Source organism: Brachionichthys hirsutus, chromosome 24 (genome assembly GCF_040956055.1).
Source record: "Brachionichthys hirsutus isolate HB-005 chromosome 24, CSIRO-AGI_Bhir_v1, whole genome shotgun sequence".
Classification (NCBI taxonomy): domain Eukaryota; kingdom Metazoa; phylum Chordata; class Actinopteri; order Lophiiformes; family Brachionichthyidae; genus Brachionichthys; species Brachionichthys hirsutus.
Window position 1 is genome coordinate 4,440,677 of NC_090920.1, and position 18,424 is coordinate 4,459,100.

At 48.8% G+C, this 18,424-nt stretch overlaps 1 protein-coding gene across 1 annotated transcript; it reads right to left on the reverse strand.

Moving 5' to 3' along the window:
* Positions 1 to 4,165: 4,165 nt before the first annotated feature.
* On the reverse strand, positions 4,166 to 18,220 carry prkx (protein kinase X-linked). The gene is made up of 8 exons (XM_068756226.1): positions 17,603 to 18,220; positions 13,102 to 13,270; positions 11,872 to 12,135; positions 9,741 to 9,860; positions 7,741 to 7,836; positions 6,573 to 6,630; positions 4,949 to 5,026; positions 4,166 to 4,867 (listed from the first exon to the last, which is right to left on the reverse strand). The coding sequence occupies exons 1-8, from the start codon at positions 17,736 to 17,738 to the stop codon at positions 4,742 to 4,744; spliced, it is 1,047 nt and encodes a 348-aa protein (XP_068612327.1). The 5' UTR covers positions 17,739 to 18,220; the 3' UTR covers positions 4,166 to 4,741.
* Between the last annotated feature and the right edge of the window lie 204 nt (positions 18,221 to 18,424).

The window sequence follows — 18,424 nt, forward strand, 5'->3', positions numbered from 1 at the left end:
CGTTGGTGTAAAATCTAAACGCACTATCCAAATATACGAAACAGAAACTGTAAGATCAGCGGACCTCTAACACATGGGGGCTCCATATGGGGACCCCCCCCCCCCCCCCCATTTGTATCTGGAGTGGATTGGACTTCCCTTTGCTGCTGCTTCCAGCCCTGCAACCACCTTGACTCCTCGAATGGATCAACCAGACTGAGATGATGGAAACCATCTGCCCAACTCGGGTCTTGACTCCCGGGTTCTTCATCGGAAGAGGGCATGAGCAGCGGGGGCCTCATTAGTACAGGAGAGAGGCCTTTAGAGGGGTGTAAAAAAAAATTAAAATAAAGATCAACTTCATACAGAAAAAGTGGGAACTGCAAATGAGATCCCAATGCGAGGAGCACGGAGGGGAAGAGAGATGCCTTTACGAGCGAAAAGCTGCAAAAGCCAAAAATCAGCCGAGAAGATGAAGTAAGAAAGGAGAGAGGATCAAGTCAGACTGAAGTGGTTACAGCTGCCGGCAAGCTAAAGCGAGCAATTCATTATTTAGGACTGGGATTATGATCAAAGGGCGGGATGTATAGACATTCGCACTGGACTCGGGTCCAAACGCTGACGGCCTTACCTGAACCGAAAGCGACAGCGATGGGAATCCACTCCAGCGAAACGCGAGTGAGCTGGAACCGCAACAGCGAGCTCCACAAAACGAGGCCAACAGGGAGACAGCAGGCTGTTTGTTTCGTAGCGCTGGGCTACGTTAGCCTGGTGCAGTGGAAGCGAAGTGATCAGCCAGAGGTGGGACAACATAAGCTGCGTCTCAAGGCTAAACACTGCGTGAATTCAGTAAATGCGAAGACGTGAATAATTCACGTTCGTCTTACCGAACAGCTTCACTCGACATCAAACGTCTCACGTGGTGTCGTGAAGTAGCTTCCACATTCCGACAGAAATGTGCTAAACCGGGGCGTGGCAAGGATACCAAGGATAGCTCTTCAGACTGAACCTACAGCCAACACAAACCTGGTCGAAAGTCAATACGGCAGTTTCACTGTATGAACCTGGACCGTTTCACAGCGTGAACCTGGACTGTTTCCATGCATGCTGAATGCTAACGTTAGAATCCTCTCTGTTCGATTCTGAGCTAACTCGCTTGGACGATCTCAAAATACGGCAGCGATCAATTCAACAGGAAGTTGCCGTTAAAAGCAGCGGGGACCAAACCAAGCTTTTAATGGGGGGGGGGGGGGGGTATGGAATGAGTCTGGAGGAGTGTGATCTGCTGCTGGCGAACAAGAAGCCACACAAAACACAGTTCCATAAAGAAGACTCGTCAAGCGTCAGGAGTTGGAAAACGATTCGCCGTCTCCCGGTGGCCAACGGCGCCGGGCGGGAGCAGATGGGCGTGTTTTCCCAGCCAGCAGATGATGTATCTGTGAATCCCTCTCTTGTCTTACAGCCGTCGGCCATGTGTTTAACGTTTCCTTCTCCCGGTGCCAAGAAGACGTCTCCAACAGTGGCGGTTCCCTCATCGCGTCCCCACAGCAAGCCCGGCGTCGGAGAAACGCGGGGAGGTCAGGAGGCTAACTGGGCTCAATGTGCAAACAAGCATGGCAGCGCGGGCTCGGGAGCGACTCAAGGGAGGGAGGGGGGGGGGGGGGGGGGGGTAACATGAGAAGAAATGATTCCTGGGATGATGTGTGGAAACGCCAGGCATGCAATCGAAACATATGGGATGGATTTGGGAGGAAGAGCCTCGATTGAGGTCCTTTAAAATGGACTTTGTCCAGAGCTCTGGTTTGGTGTGTGTGTGTGTGTGTGTGTGTGTAGCGTCTCCAGAGGACCGCAGGACACAGCAGAGAGACACTCGATCACATCCAGCTGTTTGCTGATGTGCTGATGGACAGGAATCAGTCCGGCTCCGTGGTCGAAGAAATCCAGAGTGGAAATGGAGAAAAATACACGAGAAATACCCGAAAGAGTGTGTGTGTGTGTGTGTGTGTGTGTGTGTGTGTGCGTGTGTGTGTGTGTTCAGACGCTAGGCCAGACGTGTGCTGGTGTTGCGTCATGCTTCCCATGATTTAATAAACTAATGGATCGCAGACGTCTTTCTTACAACTCCAGCAAAATCAATATCTGTCATTGAAGGCTCGGCTCACCAAAGTCATAAAAGAACTTTCCATCGTCCCCAAAACAAGAACGGGGGGGGGGGGGGGTGTCACATAATCTTTTTCACGCAAGAAACACAAAAAACAACCAAACCTTCATCGGCCTGCGAGCCTTTCAAGAACATTCATTCATTACTTTAACGACCTGCAAACCTTCAGCTACTAAATACGGTAGCGAGCTTGCGTGACCCCTGGGGGGGGGGTCTGACGGATCCAAGGTGAGCATTAGTCCAGCCCGGGCGGGCCACCAACAAAGGGTAGCACAGGGTGAGGTCCCCCCCCACCTGTCCTGATGACATCATCGCAGTTATTAGAGGTACCATAGGACACGCAAACAAGCGTACCCTGGTGTTTGCCCTTTCATGTCTTTTCAACCCTTACATGGTTTCTCGACATCAAAGCTGCAGAAGTGCCTCTTATGCACAAAATGCCTTTACCCCCCCCCCCCCCCCCCCCCCCCCCCACCCCACCCCACCCCACCCCACAAGAGTCCAACAAGCCCCATTTATCACAGACCGGAGGTCTCAGTGAAACCTATTAAGCAGCGTTTCCCACCCCCGCCTGCTCCACGTCCTTCCGGACCCCGTCGCGCTCAGACACGTTTGTCCAACCAATTACGGTCCCAAACCGTAAATCATTATTTCCGGTTCTGGCGGTGCTTCCAGAAACCTCAATACAGACACGTTTCCGGATCACTCTCAACATTTAATGGGATCTAAGATCTATCCAAGACCCATCTTGGACCCATGAAACACAGCGTTAAGCACATTAACACAAAGTCCTTCCTCCGGCTCCCACAGAGCTGACCATCACCCCATAGTTAAAACTGGGACTAGACTTAAAGAGATGCAGAAGATTATCATTACTTCAGCGGGAGAAGAAAAACCTGATCACTTTGAGAATCCAGATTTAGTCCAGTTCAACACAACGCTGTGAACCTGGAATACATCCTCCCCTTATGAGGAGCGCTTAGTGCCCCATTTTCACGGCAGCCGCCTCCACCATCGGGCTAAAGACGCTTCAGCTGCAACAAGCAGGATTCTCTCTAAAATGCAGATATTTATGCATGCAACCTTTAATTCTAATGAATTTCCATGAAGGTTCCATGTGGACCAATTAAAATTTTGGACTTTGGTGCCTCCAAGTGTTACAAACCTGCAGTCAAAACACATTTTAGGCCATTGAATATCAACATTCCTATTCGGCTTGTCCTTTTACGTAAAGAAGCCGAGGTTTCAGAGAACCAATTCAAATATTTAACTCCTTTTCTGGTCAAAAAACCATCTCGGATCGTCGAGAATTCAATGTGCGAAATGATGAATTGCTCTTCTTGGTGCCGATTTCACATTAGAATTCCGTTCTAGGCAGATTTGAAGCATCTTTTAGCTCTTCCTTTTCCTGGAAAACCGTTCCAAACATCGGGAACCATGACGTATCAGCAGTCATTTTTGAATGGAGGTCAATAGCTAGAATAATTATTTTAAACACACAAAAATCTATTTTAGGTTGTGCAAATTTATTAGCATTTATATACTTGAAGTCTTATGAAATGTTCTTCAGTTAGATTCTAGACTATCCTGAAATATCGAGCTAATAATGCTAATTAGTTGTTTTTTCTTCCCCGTTGTTCCGGGTTTTTTGTTTTATAAAAAGGTTTGAACTCTGCTGCTTTCTAGTTGCTTCTTCCACGTTGCCACGGAGACGAGAAGCATCCCCGCTTCCACGACAACGGCTCCTAAAGGTTTTTTTTAAACCTTTGAGAACCGTTAGGAAATATAAAAGATCACTTTTTTTTTTTACTGGGATCCCAAACACAAGCTTTTATTTTAAAAAGGTATTTTGTTGCTCTGAAAATACAAAATCGAGTGCTGATGAATACTGATTTACCACACTCCACACTGCTTCCAGAAGCTCACATTTTTCTTTTATTACATGTGCAAACAGCTAATCTTATCCTCAACATGAAGTCCCCCCCCCCCCATCCCTCGAGTCCGTTTGCAGCAACCGCTGTCGTTTTTTTTTTAATACTCCAGACGTATAAATAAAAAAAGGAGACGTTTCATCGACAGGATCGCTGTTGAATTCCACAACAACCCGTGGCGTCGCTCGAGTCAATTGGAAGTTCTCTTCCGAGTGCATACAGATGAAGGAGGTGGATGCTAACGCGCTAACGTGCTAACAGGTACAGCACCAGTCTGGAGTCACGTTAAAAACAACGGCGTAAACGTTAAAAAAGAAATCTAAGGTTTAAAAAAAGACCTGATTCTTCTCTTTGACATTAGAAAGTAACAGTCTCTTGGTTTTAAAGTAACCACGTGTTGTTTTTTGTTTTTGCATATGCAGGCTCAGAAAAAAATAAAACATTTAATCAGCAAAGTTTGACTGAAAGTCAGATAAATAAAGATATAAAATATAAAAAGCAAATCATCCCGTTATATGAGACATGTCACAGTATAAATTATTTTGAGTTTGCCTTTGGGGGTGGGCGTCAGCACAGATAGAATGTACGCCCCCCCCCCACCCCCACCCAGCTTTTGATACGTAACAGTAAATCTATCATTCCGACCAGCGTCGTCAATAAAACCCGGCGATCAGAAGTTCTCAAAAATCTCCAAGTCCTTCTGAGGCACGGGGGGGTCTTTCTTCCAGTCGTCCTCCGGGTACACGTCAAAGTTGGACGTGTCCCCCTCATGGGTTACTGTCGGAACTATGGGAGGCTGGAAGGACGAAAGACATTTGCAGTATTTAGTGACGTTCAGGTACTCAAAGAGGTACTCTGCTGGAAGAAGTTTCCTCACCTTGAGTTTTCTCAGGGGAACCGACTCCCAGTCGATGGTCTTGAACCAGCGGTGCCTCTTCACGTCGTCCGCACCGTTCTGAAACAGAACAGCTTTTCTGCTTATTCCGGTTCTACTCGACCCCGCCGACATTAACCCCGTGTGTGCTGCGAGGATTCTAACGATGACTCGGCAGCACCTGCAGCTTTCGTCATGTAAAAGCTGTGGCAAGTTATTTTTAGATGGACGATTTGACGTGGAAATAGCCACAGTTTTAAGATATAAATACTGTAGGATCTGGAAATCTTTTATATCCTGGGAACGGTAATGAGCGACGCGACTAGAATATCGCCTTGTCTGGGACTATTTGGAGTTCATCTCTGGGTTTAATGAACTATTTGTTTAGCAGCTCCTGGAGGCTGAATTGAATGCTCCATGTTTTCAGCTTCTTGTGTGTCGGTTCTGCTTCAAAGAGATTCTTTCAATCGCCGTGTCGGAACTCGGGAACGACCTCAAAGACGTCCGTCAAAGAGACTGACTCGCTCGGACGACCCACCGCACATAATTGAGTTCCGACAATAAATGCTACCACGGGGGGGTCAAACTGCAGAAAATGGACCCGCTGAATGGGTTCTTTGTCCCGAGCTATTCATACCACCTGCCCGTGACACGGCTGAGTTTGCGCGGGAAGCCGTGCTCCTAGTAAAGAAAGCTTCAACAAGATCACCGCTCCGATAGGACTCACCGGTGAAGGTTCAGTGTGCAGGATATAGTGGAAAGTAGAATTCTATTTCTGTAGCGCCAGATCGCAAGAGAAAGATTACCTCAAGGCACTTTACAGGAGTAGCAGGGAAAGACCCACAAGAGCAAGCATTTTGGCGACAGAGGCAAGGAAAAACTTCCCTCTAACAGGCAGAAACCTTGGACAGAACCCAAGGCTCACAGTCGGCGGCCATATGTCTAGACTAAGAACATAGAACCCCAAATGGAACCCAACCCACCTTGATTGCTAAGACCTTCATCGGGGAAATCGTTGGATCTCCATCCAGTCTCGACCGACTCTTTAGTGTCGTGACATTACTTTTTTTATTCTCTTGTCAAACAAATATAAAGATGAATGAATGAAATCTTTCTGCCTACTAGAGGCTTAAGGTTTGCGCTGACGTAGCATAGCCACTTTCTCCCGGTCTCAAGCCCAGATAAGTGCCGAGTGTTGCGTCAGGAACGGCGTCATGCGTTTGCCAAATGTATACGGAGATGTTCTAACCGTCTTGTCTCACCCCGTGGATTAAAATGGGTTCGCAACAGTTATAAAGAACCATCAACTGTGTATCAAGATGAAGATATGCTCCTAACCCGACATCCAGATGGAGCTTATGAAGTCTTTCAAACTATCTCAGACTCTACTTTGGTCAAAGTTGTCTGACTATGAGTCACGTAAACACTTTTACAACTCGGTGCCGAGGACGAAGTCTGCCGTTTCATCGGGGACAGCCAAGCAAATCAAAGGACTGTCCTTTCTGACCGTGCGGCACCATGAAATGTTTGTTTCCACCTGATCCTCACAGTCTCGATGTCAAACCACCTCCTGAAGGGGTGAAATACGATGAGCTGTTCAGGGAGACACAAAGTCTAACCGACTCACCTTCATGTTTCCTAGCCGCCTGGCCCGGTCAATGGCCAGAAACTTTTTGATGAGGTCTCTGGAGAGAGAGAGAAACCGTCAGTGCATCCACTGCTAGACAGTCTGAGAATCCTCCGTCAGAAAAAAAAACATGACAAATGCCTCGTCGGCCTGCAAGAGGTGATGAGGACTAACGGAGTCGTGTCTCCATTAACCTTTTAACAGAAGGAAGCCAGCAGTCTCCTGAAGACAAGGACCCGAGCGTGTGTGATATAGACGAGAATGACGATGGCGCTCGACTGGCTAAGCGCAGTCCCAGAAAGTGTTATCGGCAGAGACAAACATAGCACGCTTTGATGAAAGCAGCATATCTCACATCCGCAGAGCTTTGAAGAGACTCATGAATACCGAAGGGGAAATGTCGACGACTCAGCAGTTTGACTAAAACCCTCCAGGGCTTAGAGGCATGCCTTTGGAGTAATATGCCACAGAAAAATTGGGTTATTTCCATATTTATCGACGCCTTTTGCATGGTTTCCACGCAAGACAAAATAACGACGACATTATTCGGTAATTTCTAAGAAAGACCTTCCCGGTGGACGGGCCCTGTCCATTTGTTTCCAGATAATACCCCGCAGGCTCTCCGGCTTCCTCCCCAGCCTTACCGTACAAGCAGCAGAGGGGGGGGGGGGGGGGGCTTGATGACTTCATAGGCATAAAACGTGAGGTTGAACGGCTGCTTGTCTCTACACGTCACGGACCTCCTTACCCATCGGACACCTCCTTCGAGCAGCTAGTTCATTTACTCCGCCGGTAAACGCACGGCTACGCTAGCCGCTACCGCCACACAGAGAACGGCAGCATTATCTGGACTCTCTGGGGCCGCAGTGTCAGGTCTGATCGAGTGGGGTGGGTGCCGACACACACCCACACCCTGTAATCTCACACATTCCTGTGGCTTCCGGCTCGTCTAATGGGACGTCTCGGCGGTTGCCGGAACCAGTCCCAATTACCTGGGCGTGTCAGTATCGAATGCAGGTCAACCTCGTTTTTTTTTAAAGCTCCAAGGAGCTCATTGTCCTCTTATTAAAGGGACGCTGATAAGCTTGACCCAAGAGACTTCCCTTTCGGGGACGTACGCATCAGACTCGGCAAACCCTTTGGCCGCGGCCGGGTGTGCGGCACCTACTTGACGTAGATGTCCAGGTGACGTGGGAATTCCAGTTTCCCCGCCAGAATCTTCTGATAGATACCAAACGGATTGTCGTCAAAGAAAGGCGGGTACCTGCGGGGAGAGAGACGAACGTGTTTGTCCTACAAAGACGGCGTGATGCGAAGAACAGGCGAGGTGGGTAAGAGCTCCGACGCATTCCGCATTCGCCTGTGGAGGGTCACCGTTTAGAAGACGGGGGCGGGGGGGTAGGACAACTTTGTGGTGCAGACAGAGCAGACTTTCACAGCTATTTTCACAATCTAGCGTGTGCGTGTTGACATTTCTGCCACCCACAAGGCTTTTCCGTCGCTGCACTCCGCTGAACGCTTTCCCAGTCCTCCTGCTCGTCCCTCTGCTCCGGCCTGGACAAGTCATTACACACAAATTACATAATGGGGGACCAGCCTCCAAATGCTCGGAGCCGACAGGCGCATAATCGCACCAGTTTGTCACACGCCACTCGCCTGGAGTCTGGAGTCTGCGGGATGGGGGCGGTCTGGAAACACTACAGACAACGTTCTGGGTTGTTTTTTTTTTGCTTCCCAGTTTTCCTTTTTCAAAGCCGCCACTGTCATTAGTGGAAAATCTGGGTCGCAAAATGTGATAAAGTTGTAGGAGGGGCTGATTCACTGACTTAAACATATAACAGTAAAAAGGTGGAGGTGTTTGAGGTTTCGATGATAAAGAAGGGTCTTGGTCTAACTTAGATCCTGTTACGTTTTGATTACGATGCAGATTACCCATCTGGATACAAAAAATAATAATTGGATTTTCCCATAACGGAGGCTTCAAAATACATAAAAGAAATCTTGTAAAATACGGATTCAAGTCATTTATCAAAAATCAGTCCGACATGAATCATGCAAAATGTCTTCTGGATCTGCTCCAGAATGAGGTCAGGAAAAAAATATTAAACATTAAAACTCCATTTATGGATTAAAAAGATTAAAAATACACATCAACTCCAATTCACTTTTACTTTTCATGGTTGGTGTCTAAAGACACCAAGAACAATCTAGAACCCTTTGAAGACAATCCAGATCACCGTGTGGACGGCGTAAACCCAATTTACGAGGGGAATGAGCTGCTTGGCGGAGGTTCCCGCTCTCCGAGTGCTTTTCTAGTTTGACACTGGACATGTCAGCATCCAATCAAAAGAATCCAGATGCATGCTGGGAGATTGTCACAAAGCTGGTTGCATCACTCTATATATATGTATAATATGTGCATTATATGTTCTGACTTTAATAGATCAATAAATTAAATCTCGTCAAACCGACTGGATTTCATAAATCACCTGCAGGCTGATCGAATCCCACCTCCCCCCTCCCCCCTCCCCCCGATCAATGCCGAAGCCGATCGCAACCCTCCGGGGGGCCCAAACGTCATCGTTCATTACGACTGACGGAGATTAGGATAAAAGACGCGCTTCTCGAAGGGGAGGATCGGCGTCGCCGTCGACGACGGCTCCCGCAGCTCTAATGAGAACGCAATGAATGGATTCCCCGATGACGACACGGCGATTCATCGAAGCGTTCCTTAGCCGCGCGTGCGTCTGCGCCACTTCTCGTCTCTCTGCTTGCAGAGAGGCTGCTCGGCATTGCGTCACAGCTTCTTCTTTTTTTTTGCGATTGCTTTATTCTGAATTGTTTTCCAGTCACGAGGGCTTGTTCAAAGCGTTCACCGTCTGAGCTTCAGAGGGGATTTTCACCTGTGTGTGTGTGTGTGTGCGTGTGTGTGTGCATGAGTATTCTTTCTGTAGATATTTCTCTGATCTCTCAGTCTGAGTTAACTTTTTCTGCAGCAGCCCCCCCCCACCCCGTTCCGTCTCCACAGACCCACGTCGCACCGGATAAATGAGGATTTAATTGTGGCGTCTGGATTCCTCATCAGAACAACCTCGTCCGACCGCGTGGAGGAGAGCGCCCCCCCCCCCCCCCCCCTGTGTTCAAAGGGCTTATCTGTGCAGCACTTACCCAGCCAGCATTTCAAAGACGAGGATGCCCAGAGCCCACCAGTCCACCGCTCGGCAGTGACCTTTGCTTTGGATGACTTCGGGAGCCAAGTACTCCGGCGTGCCGCACAGAGTCCAGGTCCTGAGGAGACGGGTTTTGAAAAGAGGACAAAGGTTAGAGGGTAGCGCTCACGTTTGTTCTAGAGGTCCGGCCTGCGCCTCGAGACGCAACCAAACGTCCCGCGGCCGAAGCTTCTCCGATGTTTGGACGATGACGATCGGATGTTTTGTTGGACGATCGATTGTCATTTTCTGGACTTGCCGATGACATGATTGATCAAATCTGCCAGTATAGTAGCGAGAGCTGCACGCTGATGCTTACAGCGCCGTCCCGTAAACCACACACATTAATATGCAACGTTTAAAACTCCCGCCTGCGTACCGACAGAACGAAGGGCTTCCTCCTCGATAGCAGCTTGAGTAGCCGGCGTAGTCGAGGGGAGACGACGCCTAGCGGTGAGGTCATCTGGCTGACCTCACCGTGACGATACGAGGCGCGGACACAGGACCGAGAGTCCGCTGGGACCGGCCCCCGTGGACCCCCCCCCCCCCCACGGGACCAACAGTAAAGGATGAGAGTCAACAACAACAGGAAGTCCAAGGCAGAGCGGCTGATTGATACGACGAACACGTTGCTCTGTGAAACCCACTTATCATCTAATGCCCCCCCCCCCCCCGCCCCCCTATCTATCTATCACCGATACTGCCTGTGTAATGACTTTCTTTGGCCAGTTGCCATGGTGATGATTATTTGTATGTAAATGATGTTAGTCGTGGCAGAGGTTGCGAATGCCAGAGGGGTATAAAGCATGGGGGGGGGGGGGGGCAGACGGTCGCGCTCTTCAATGTGGTGATGAGCATGTCTGCCAGCAGGGGGCACTGTGGCCGCATGGGGGAGGACCCGGCAGTTGTCTTCCTACTTTCCCAGGCTATTCAGCAGGCCTCCATTTATATAAGTGAGTCACTTGAACATGAGAGCGCCCCCCCCCCCCCCCCCCCCCCCACCCGTTTTACGCTCCCAGTCTGAGGGAAAGTGTAATCTTACTCCATTATGTTTACATGTCAGCAGGGGTCAACACGGCGGCGGCGAGTGGAGGCTGCAGCGCCGATATAAAAGCGGTCTCTTCTCCGGGGTCGCCTGGAGGCCTCGGGCAACTGCTGATCTAATTCAGACTAAATGACATCCACTTGGGGGACATTTGTCCTTCAGTGGCACGGCCCCCTCAGAGTCCGGGAGGACGTCCGCGAATTCCCACAAGAAATGAGCATCCTGCCCATTTCTGTGACTCCAAACACGCAGACACCGGGGGGCAGCGGGCCAAGATAATCGCCGACAGAGAAGACATGGATTTCAAGTTCTACCCGTTTCCCCGACACAACGATAAGAATAGAAACAAGCATGGCTGTCATAAAGACACCGCTGTATGCTACGCGTGCTAACACTCCTAGGTGAAGGGCAAGTGTTCGTAGTACTCTGATCTGCCGTCAGCAAAAGGATTTCAGGCACTATCCTACAAACCAAGGAGGATTTTTGGGACGGACCGCCGCGCCGTTACGAGCCTTAAATGTGTTTCTTCCAGGTTTATCCCGACGTTTCCAACAAATCCAAACCGAATCGGATTCTAAAGACGTCCTGCAGCCAGTCAAACCCCAATGAGCTGAAAACATCCGAGGAACCCCGAAAACACGAAAAGCTTTTAGATCCTTTGGAGAGTTTTTTTTGGAAAATCATATCAAACAGATAAACAAAGTGAGGGTCTTTTAAAATTAAATTAAATTCTATTTTATTTCTGTAGCACCAGACCACAACAGGAAGTCATCTCAGGGGCAATTTACAGGAGCAGCAGGGAAAGACAGAACCCAACAGGCAGAAACCTTGGACAGAACCTAAGGCTCATGGTAGACGGCCATATGTCTGACCGGCTGGGTTAGAGAGAGAGAGAGAGAGAGAGAGAGAGAGAGAACACATCACAGACTCTCCGTGGTGGACTCGTGACCGTTTAAACGGACCGTTGGCGCGTCCCGAGGCTCCTCACACGCATCATCTCCTCCCACGGACGACCCGAGAGAATCGGTCACATCGTTTCAGTCACCTGTCGGAAAGCTTCTTGGCGAAGCCGAAGTCGGTGAGTCGGGTGTGTCCTTCGCCGTCCAGCAGGATGTTCTCGGGCTTCAGGTCGCGGTACACGATTTCTTTGGAGTGGAGGTACTCGATGGCGCACACAATCTCAGAGGTATAGAAGAGGCCGACGGCGTTGCTGAAGCGCCCGCGGCTGCGCAGGTAGCTGAACAGCTCGCCGCCGGGCACGTAGTCCATCAGCATGTAGAGGAAGCGCTCGTCGTGGTGCGTCCAGAACCTGCCCGACAACCGCGCAGGGAAGCGTTAAATAAACGCACAACACAAAACACACAAACGTGTTGAAGTTGACGAAAATCAGATGAAACGAGAGGCCGTAGCCACCTCAGACTTCTTTACCCCCCCCCCCCCCCCCCCATGCGATCTGGAGCAGCAACAGCTATTTCAGCTTTAAGGGCACTTCGGGGGAATTAAAAGACGAGAGCGCTGCCGCTGATCAAGATGGAGGAGGCTCCAGCGTCGTCTCGGGCTGGCTGCGGCCCCACAAACACGATCACTAAACTCTCTCTCACAAACGGTCAGGTTTGTTTAAAATATTGACAGAATGAAATACACAGCTTTAATACGGTAATCAATTCCATTTAACAAGGAGAAGGCGTTTTAAATCTTCAACCGATTTGTAGGCAAACAAACGCGCTTTGCCATATCTTTATCTTCCGGGGAGAAGGAATCCAAAATTCTCCACAATTCTGGACAATCCTAAATGACTTAAATGATTACATTTGGAACTTTTGCCAATAGGGCGGTTCACCCTCTACCCACGACCGTAGCGCCGGTGCTACTCCCGTCGACGCCCGGTTTTACGGTAATAAAGCACCACCGTTACGGCGAACCGGTGAAAGACACCGACTTTGACCAGCAGGTGGTGCCGGTGCGGCGCCCGTAATGAATCAACCAATGCTCCAGATTTCACGTTGCACCTGCGTGACATACGCCCGCCCCCCCCCCCCCCCCCCCCATCCATGTGAGGGCAGCGTTTATGCCTCCTTGGGGCTTTAAACCGTGTGTTATTAAATGCATTAGAGGCATCGATCACTGGTTCTAATTGGAATGAAGGTGTCAGAATGCACAACCAGACGCCGACCTTTGACCCCCCCCTTTTCATTAGAGATGCTGCCCCGGTGGACCCACATCTCTCTCTCTCTCTCTACGTGTATTTGAGGCCCAGACCAGGGACTGCACTCACAGCCGGATGAGGAACGGGTGGTTGACCTCTGTCAGCACCTCCTTCTCGTTGTGGACGTGCTGCTCCTGCTTCAGGCGGATCACGTCCGGGATCTTCATCTGCTTCAGGGCGTAGAAGGCCCGGCTCTTCTTATCCTTGACCAGGAAGACGCGGCCAAACGTCCCCGTGCCTGGGATGGAGGGGAGAGACGCGGGAGACGGGTTAGGAGCAACCACGATGACAGGACTCCTCGGGGGGAGGGGAACAATGAACCCGAGTCGGCCATTTTTAATGCTAATTTAGCTTCTTTTTCCGCTTAGATGAAAGGGATTTGGATCCTGAAGCAGGCTGAATGCACATTCTGTAAGTCAGACTAGACGTAATGAGCAGGAAGGGCTCAGGACAGAAAAATAAACCACCTCCAGGGACAACAAGGACTCGTTTGTGAGGCCTCGTGTTGCCCCCCCCCCCAGCTCTTTGTTGTTTTCTTCTGAAAGACACAGACTCTTCATTCCTGCAGCGAGGGAGACGATGAGTGGCGCGATAACGTCTTCCACGATGGCGACGTTGGAGCTGCCGCAACTTCTGAATGAAATGCCGGCCGTCTCGTTCCTGTGCTTTACCGACAACGAACCTTTGGCTCACGCCTATTGGTGTTGCTATAGCAACACAAACACGTCTCTCTCTCTCTCTCTCTTTGGGCTTTTCTACGGTCGGGATGGCTAAGGCCAGGAAGATGAAGCGAAAGCCGCAACGAACTCCTCGGAATGACAAACCACAAACAGAGACTTCAGCCGTCGAGCGAAGGATCGTTTCAGCAAACAAGCCGCCGTTCACTCGAATAGCATCATCTTCACTCGGCCCTTCGCAATGGCAGAGCAGCCGATTACTCGGCGCCGACGGAAACAAGAACAACTCCAGGATTCTCACCAGCCAGGCTCGATTGTGAAATTGATTCCAATAATCATGAAGTGAATGAGCCTTTGAGCCTTTGTAATGATAAAATTACACTTTCACTGGAGACGAAACGCGCCAGCCTCAACAAAAACTGATTTTGACTAACCGTCGCGCACACAGGAACCTCAGGAACACAAGTCCTGATGTTTGTCTATGCTGAAGACCTGGAATGTATCTATCTATCTAAAGCATATGTGTCAAACTCAAGGCCCGGGGGCCAATGTGGCCCGCCGCGTCATTTTTTGTGGCCCGCAAGAGCTTTGTGCAGACATTTGTTTTTGTAAAATGCTGAATCAGAGTCGACGTGTATTTGTAACTGATTTTTAATCTGCAAATGGTTTTAATGTTAAAATTAAATATCTGTTGCTGACTCCATTCTGGATCCGACCCAGATGATATTCAGTGGTGAGATAGAGCCCCCCCCCCCCCCACCCTACATGACTGTTAAATTCCCTAAATATCGATCGATAATCAATGGAGATATTGAAGAACAAATTACAGAGACGCTGGCGATTACATAATACGGATATTTTTACAGCAGTAAGGTATCGATATATTTTTAGAACTATGCAATTGCATATGTAATATTTATAATTTAATTAAGTATGTAGTAAATAGTTATTTAGCAGCATGTTAAGGAGTAGTTACATTTTATTTACATTACATTTAGTTACATTTACACGATGTTACATTTACAACTGGCCCTTTGAGGGCAGCCATAATGCTGATGTGGCCCAAGGAGACACCCCCGATCTAAGGGGTCACCAATAGGGATTGAGATCGAACGCCGGTTCAAGCAGGTGTGAAAGTGGACTTCCACAGCAAAGGCAAGACAAAGAGAACCCCTCAATTTGGATGATGACAGTCAGAGCTGCCAGCTATCGAACCTAATGCTAATGCTATACCAGTGTAGCATTCACCTTATTGAACCTCCCCCTGAACACAGACACGAATGGAAAATGAAACAGCTTCTTCCGTTTTTCCTGAGGCAAGATTGTTATCAGAACCCGAACAGGCACCAAACCAGAGCGACAGCGAGACTCAACTGAGTGTCCAGTTCATTTCAGACAGGATGTTCACCCTCTCTAGAGACTGGGTGATCCCCGACTCCCCTTCCACCTGCTCCATTTCTGGGGGCGTAGGGTAACGCATGCCGTGGCGTCATCTCGTACACTATCTGCTGTACGAGATGCGCCACAGCTAACAAATTCCTAAAGACCATGTTGGGGGGGGGGGGGGGGGTCGCTGAAACAGGCGGCACAGAGATCTAAAGCTGCACTTCTTGATTTCAGTGGCGATTAAACAACAGCAGGCAGGTAAACAACTTTGGCCGATTTGTTTCAAGCAGTAAATCTTTCTTATTAGACTAAACGTCTTCATAAACCGGACGTTGGACCCCATAGGCTTGGGGGGCTCCTTCCGAACAGCACGCCTCCCCTTGACAGGCATTACAGCCCAGGCTTTGCCGCCCTGGTGCAGCTTAATGCATATTATTGATCTAGACGCCCTTCATAAAGTGCACAGCGTGAGATCATCAGCGAAGTCAGGCTGCTATTCATGAGAAGAGGTTGGAGGGATGCAGTTTCATCGCCACCTGCCCTCTCATGATCAGCCCGCCCTCCCTGGAGTCCTGTCCGCTGCCGAGGACTCGGACTGGACTGGGCTCTGAGTAGCCTCCGGGTTTTAATGCTGTTCACATTTACATCCGGTTATTTCAAAGCGCGCCTTAACCCTCTATCCACGGTAAGAAAGCACCACCGTTACCGGGAACCACCGCCGGTGCTCCGGCCGAAGAGACTGACTTTGACCAGCAGGTGGTGCTGGTGCTGCGGCCGGGTGCGCCCCCACCATCCGTAGTTAGTATATTTAGACGCCTGTACTCTACCCCTGCTGAGCTAATCGCTTTTACGGCGTTTTAGCAGGATTACAGAAAAACTGCTGGATGGATCTGGATGAAAAAGAAATCCTGAAGAAGGGTCTTGGTCTCACTTAGATCGCATTACATTCTGAAAGCGATCCGGATACCTGTCCTGAGAAAATATCCAGATTTTATAAGTAAATATAAGATTTACTTATAATGTTTTGTCTGGTTCGTTTGAGCCGTCTTCCACATTTCTCTGTATCATTAACAATAAAAGAAGCTATTAAAAAAAAAACCTATTTCTGGTTTGGGTTCACTAAATAAATACATTCCAGAATGTTCAACGGTGCCGTCTAATGACAGCGTTGAATGGATAATAATGTCATTACAGTTCAAAGACAATAACCGGACGGGGGCAGAGATTGTGACGGACAAACCTCAGCCAGCAGCCATGTTTATGAAGACAAAATGTCCCAAATGACAGAAGGATAAGACAAAGGGATAGGGGGGGGGGGCAGCTGGGGCTGTGTGACGTATTGATAAAGGGCTGATATCCTGATACGAGTTCAAATTCTTTTCCTCCCGCAGCCGGGATGGGAGATACGATGTGGAAATCTATACCACAATGAGGACATACATCTCAGTATCACCAAATACGAGAGTACTCCAATGCGCCTGTGCACGATGTCTGTGCGCATCCGATGAAATGTGACCCAATGTGGCAACGCTTTCATCTGATTGGTCGGTTCAATGTCAAACTGCCACTAGCTGTCGAAAGATAATGAGAACCCTGAAGCCGCGAAAAAAAACGTTCACAGGAGTCATTTGAAGTATTTGTTAAGATTTCCAAGCCTTCGCCTGCAATGGGGAATAGTTATATATATACATCTGTGTACTTTGTTTATTTGGTCAGGTGAGATGCTGTTTACTCAATAATGAGTAAATACTGGTTTGATGGATTTCACAGCAATCAGGAAATGCAGTTTTTTCTTCTTCTAATCTGTGGTGGCGGCCGACATCTGCTCCAGATATCCGTCTCCCTAGCAACAACCCGACTCCAAAGAACCACAACAACTGGCTTCTCCAGCTTTAACAACTTAGTTTAGCTCCAGCGAAACGAAATGTTCCCATAAATAAAAGGTAAACTTTTAAAAATAATTCATCTCGGAAGATGTCTAAATAATCAATCAGATCAGATGACGCTCTACAAACGGCATCAAATGCAGACTTTGTCCCGACAGAACTTAAGACCCTCCCCTGTCGCCCGCGCCAGACGAGCGTTTCAAACATCCGTCGATCTGCTGCGAACAACCGACGGAACTCTTGCTCAACTATTTACAAGTCATCTCTCACAGAGGAGTTCCCAAAGTGTCTCCAAGGAGACGACTAATCCATCTGAAGACACGTCGTCTTGTGTGAAATGATTGATCATTTAATCAGTGAAGGAACAATTTTTTTTTTTTAAAGCCTACATCGTAAATAAACAGGAAAAAAAACAGATATTGGTTCTATTTTTGTAGCAAAATTTAATGTGATCTAAATTAGTCATCAAGCTTCATCAAACAAACTCTGCCCTTTGAGGGAAAAATAAACACAAACATTTACCACCTTTCCTCAGACAAACAACAAACCGTAAACTCTTCGGGTGGCAAATCACGACCCGCTCCGTGTCGTGATTCGCAGCCGCCGGGTTTTGTGACTCACCGACTGTAGCGATGGTCTCCAGTTCATCCAGACTGTACATCCGGGTCTTCGGCGACGCTTCTCCGGCGTGGCCTCGACTTTCTCTCGGGGAGTGGGTCTCACTGTTGACACCGGCCTTCGCTTTGGGGGACGCCATTTTTTAAAAACATAAATAAATATTATTATTCTGATTCTGCGAGTTTAGAAATATCCAGCGGGGGGCAAACAGTCCATGTCTGGGATGCTGGAGCTATCGGTTCATCTTCTTTGTCTCCGGGGCGGGGGGGGGGGGGGCAACGCAGGCTCGTTTCGGCGTCTACATCGGAGAGAAAAGCAGCGAAACTCGAAAAGCTCGATTACTTAAGAGCCATGAGAAACGAAGACAAGACTTGCTGGTGGCAGGTGTAGCGCTAGCATGTAGCATTAGCTAGCAAGCCATAGTTAGCTACGGAGCGACGCAGAATAACAACAAAAGGCGGAGCGGAAGAGGAGCTCCGGAGGCGGAAGTCCGCCCGCCCGGAATAAAAGAGCCAACCCGCTTTAATTCAGGCGATTCTACGGCGTCCCCGACTCTCTCCGACCCGGTTCTCTTAATTGTTAACTCGGCAACAACAGACCCCACCTGGCAGCGCTTTCCTGTCCACATCCGGCAGGAAGTCCAACCAACATCCGGTCGGGACTTTCAAAATAAAAGCAATGACAGGCGAGAAGAAAGGTACGGAAGCTTATTGCATTCACTGAAGAAAAAAAAGTTTCGGTTTTCCTGAATTTATGAATTAATGAGATAAATCCTTTCTTTCCTGTTTTTGGAGGTATTTTTTTCCGTTTTTCTGAAATAATGAG

Excerpts from the sequence above, each read along its gene's own strand:
- prkx (XM_068756226.1), bottom strand. The coding sequence starts at position 17,738 with ATGGCGTCCCCCAAAGCGAAGGCCGGTGTCAACAGTGAGACCCACTCC. Across the intron at positions 13,271-17,602 it reads GGAGACCATCGCTACAGTCG|GCACGGGGACGTTTGGCCGC; the intron begins GTGAGTCACAAA and ends CCTCCATCCCAG. Across the intron at positions 6,631-7,740 it reads CACCTGGACATCTACGTCAA|AGACCTCATCAAAAAGTTTC; the intron begins GTAGGTGCCGCA and ends CTCTCTCTCCAG.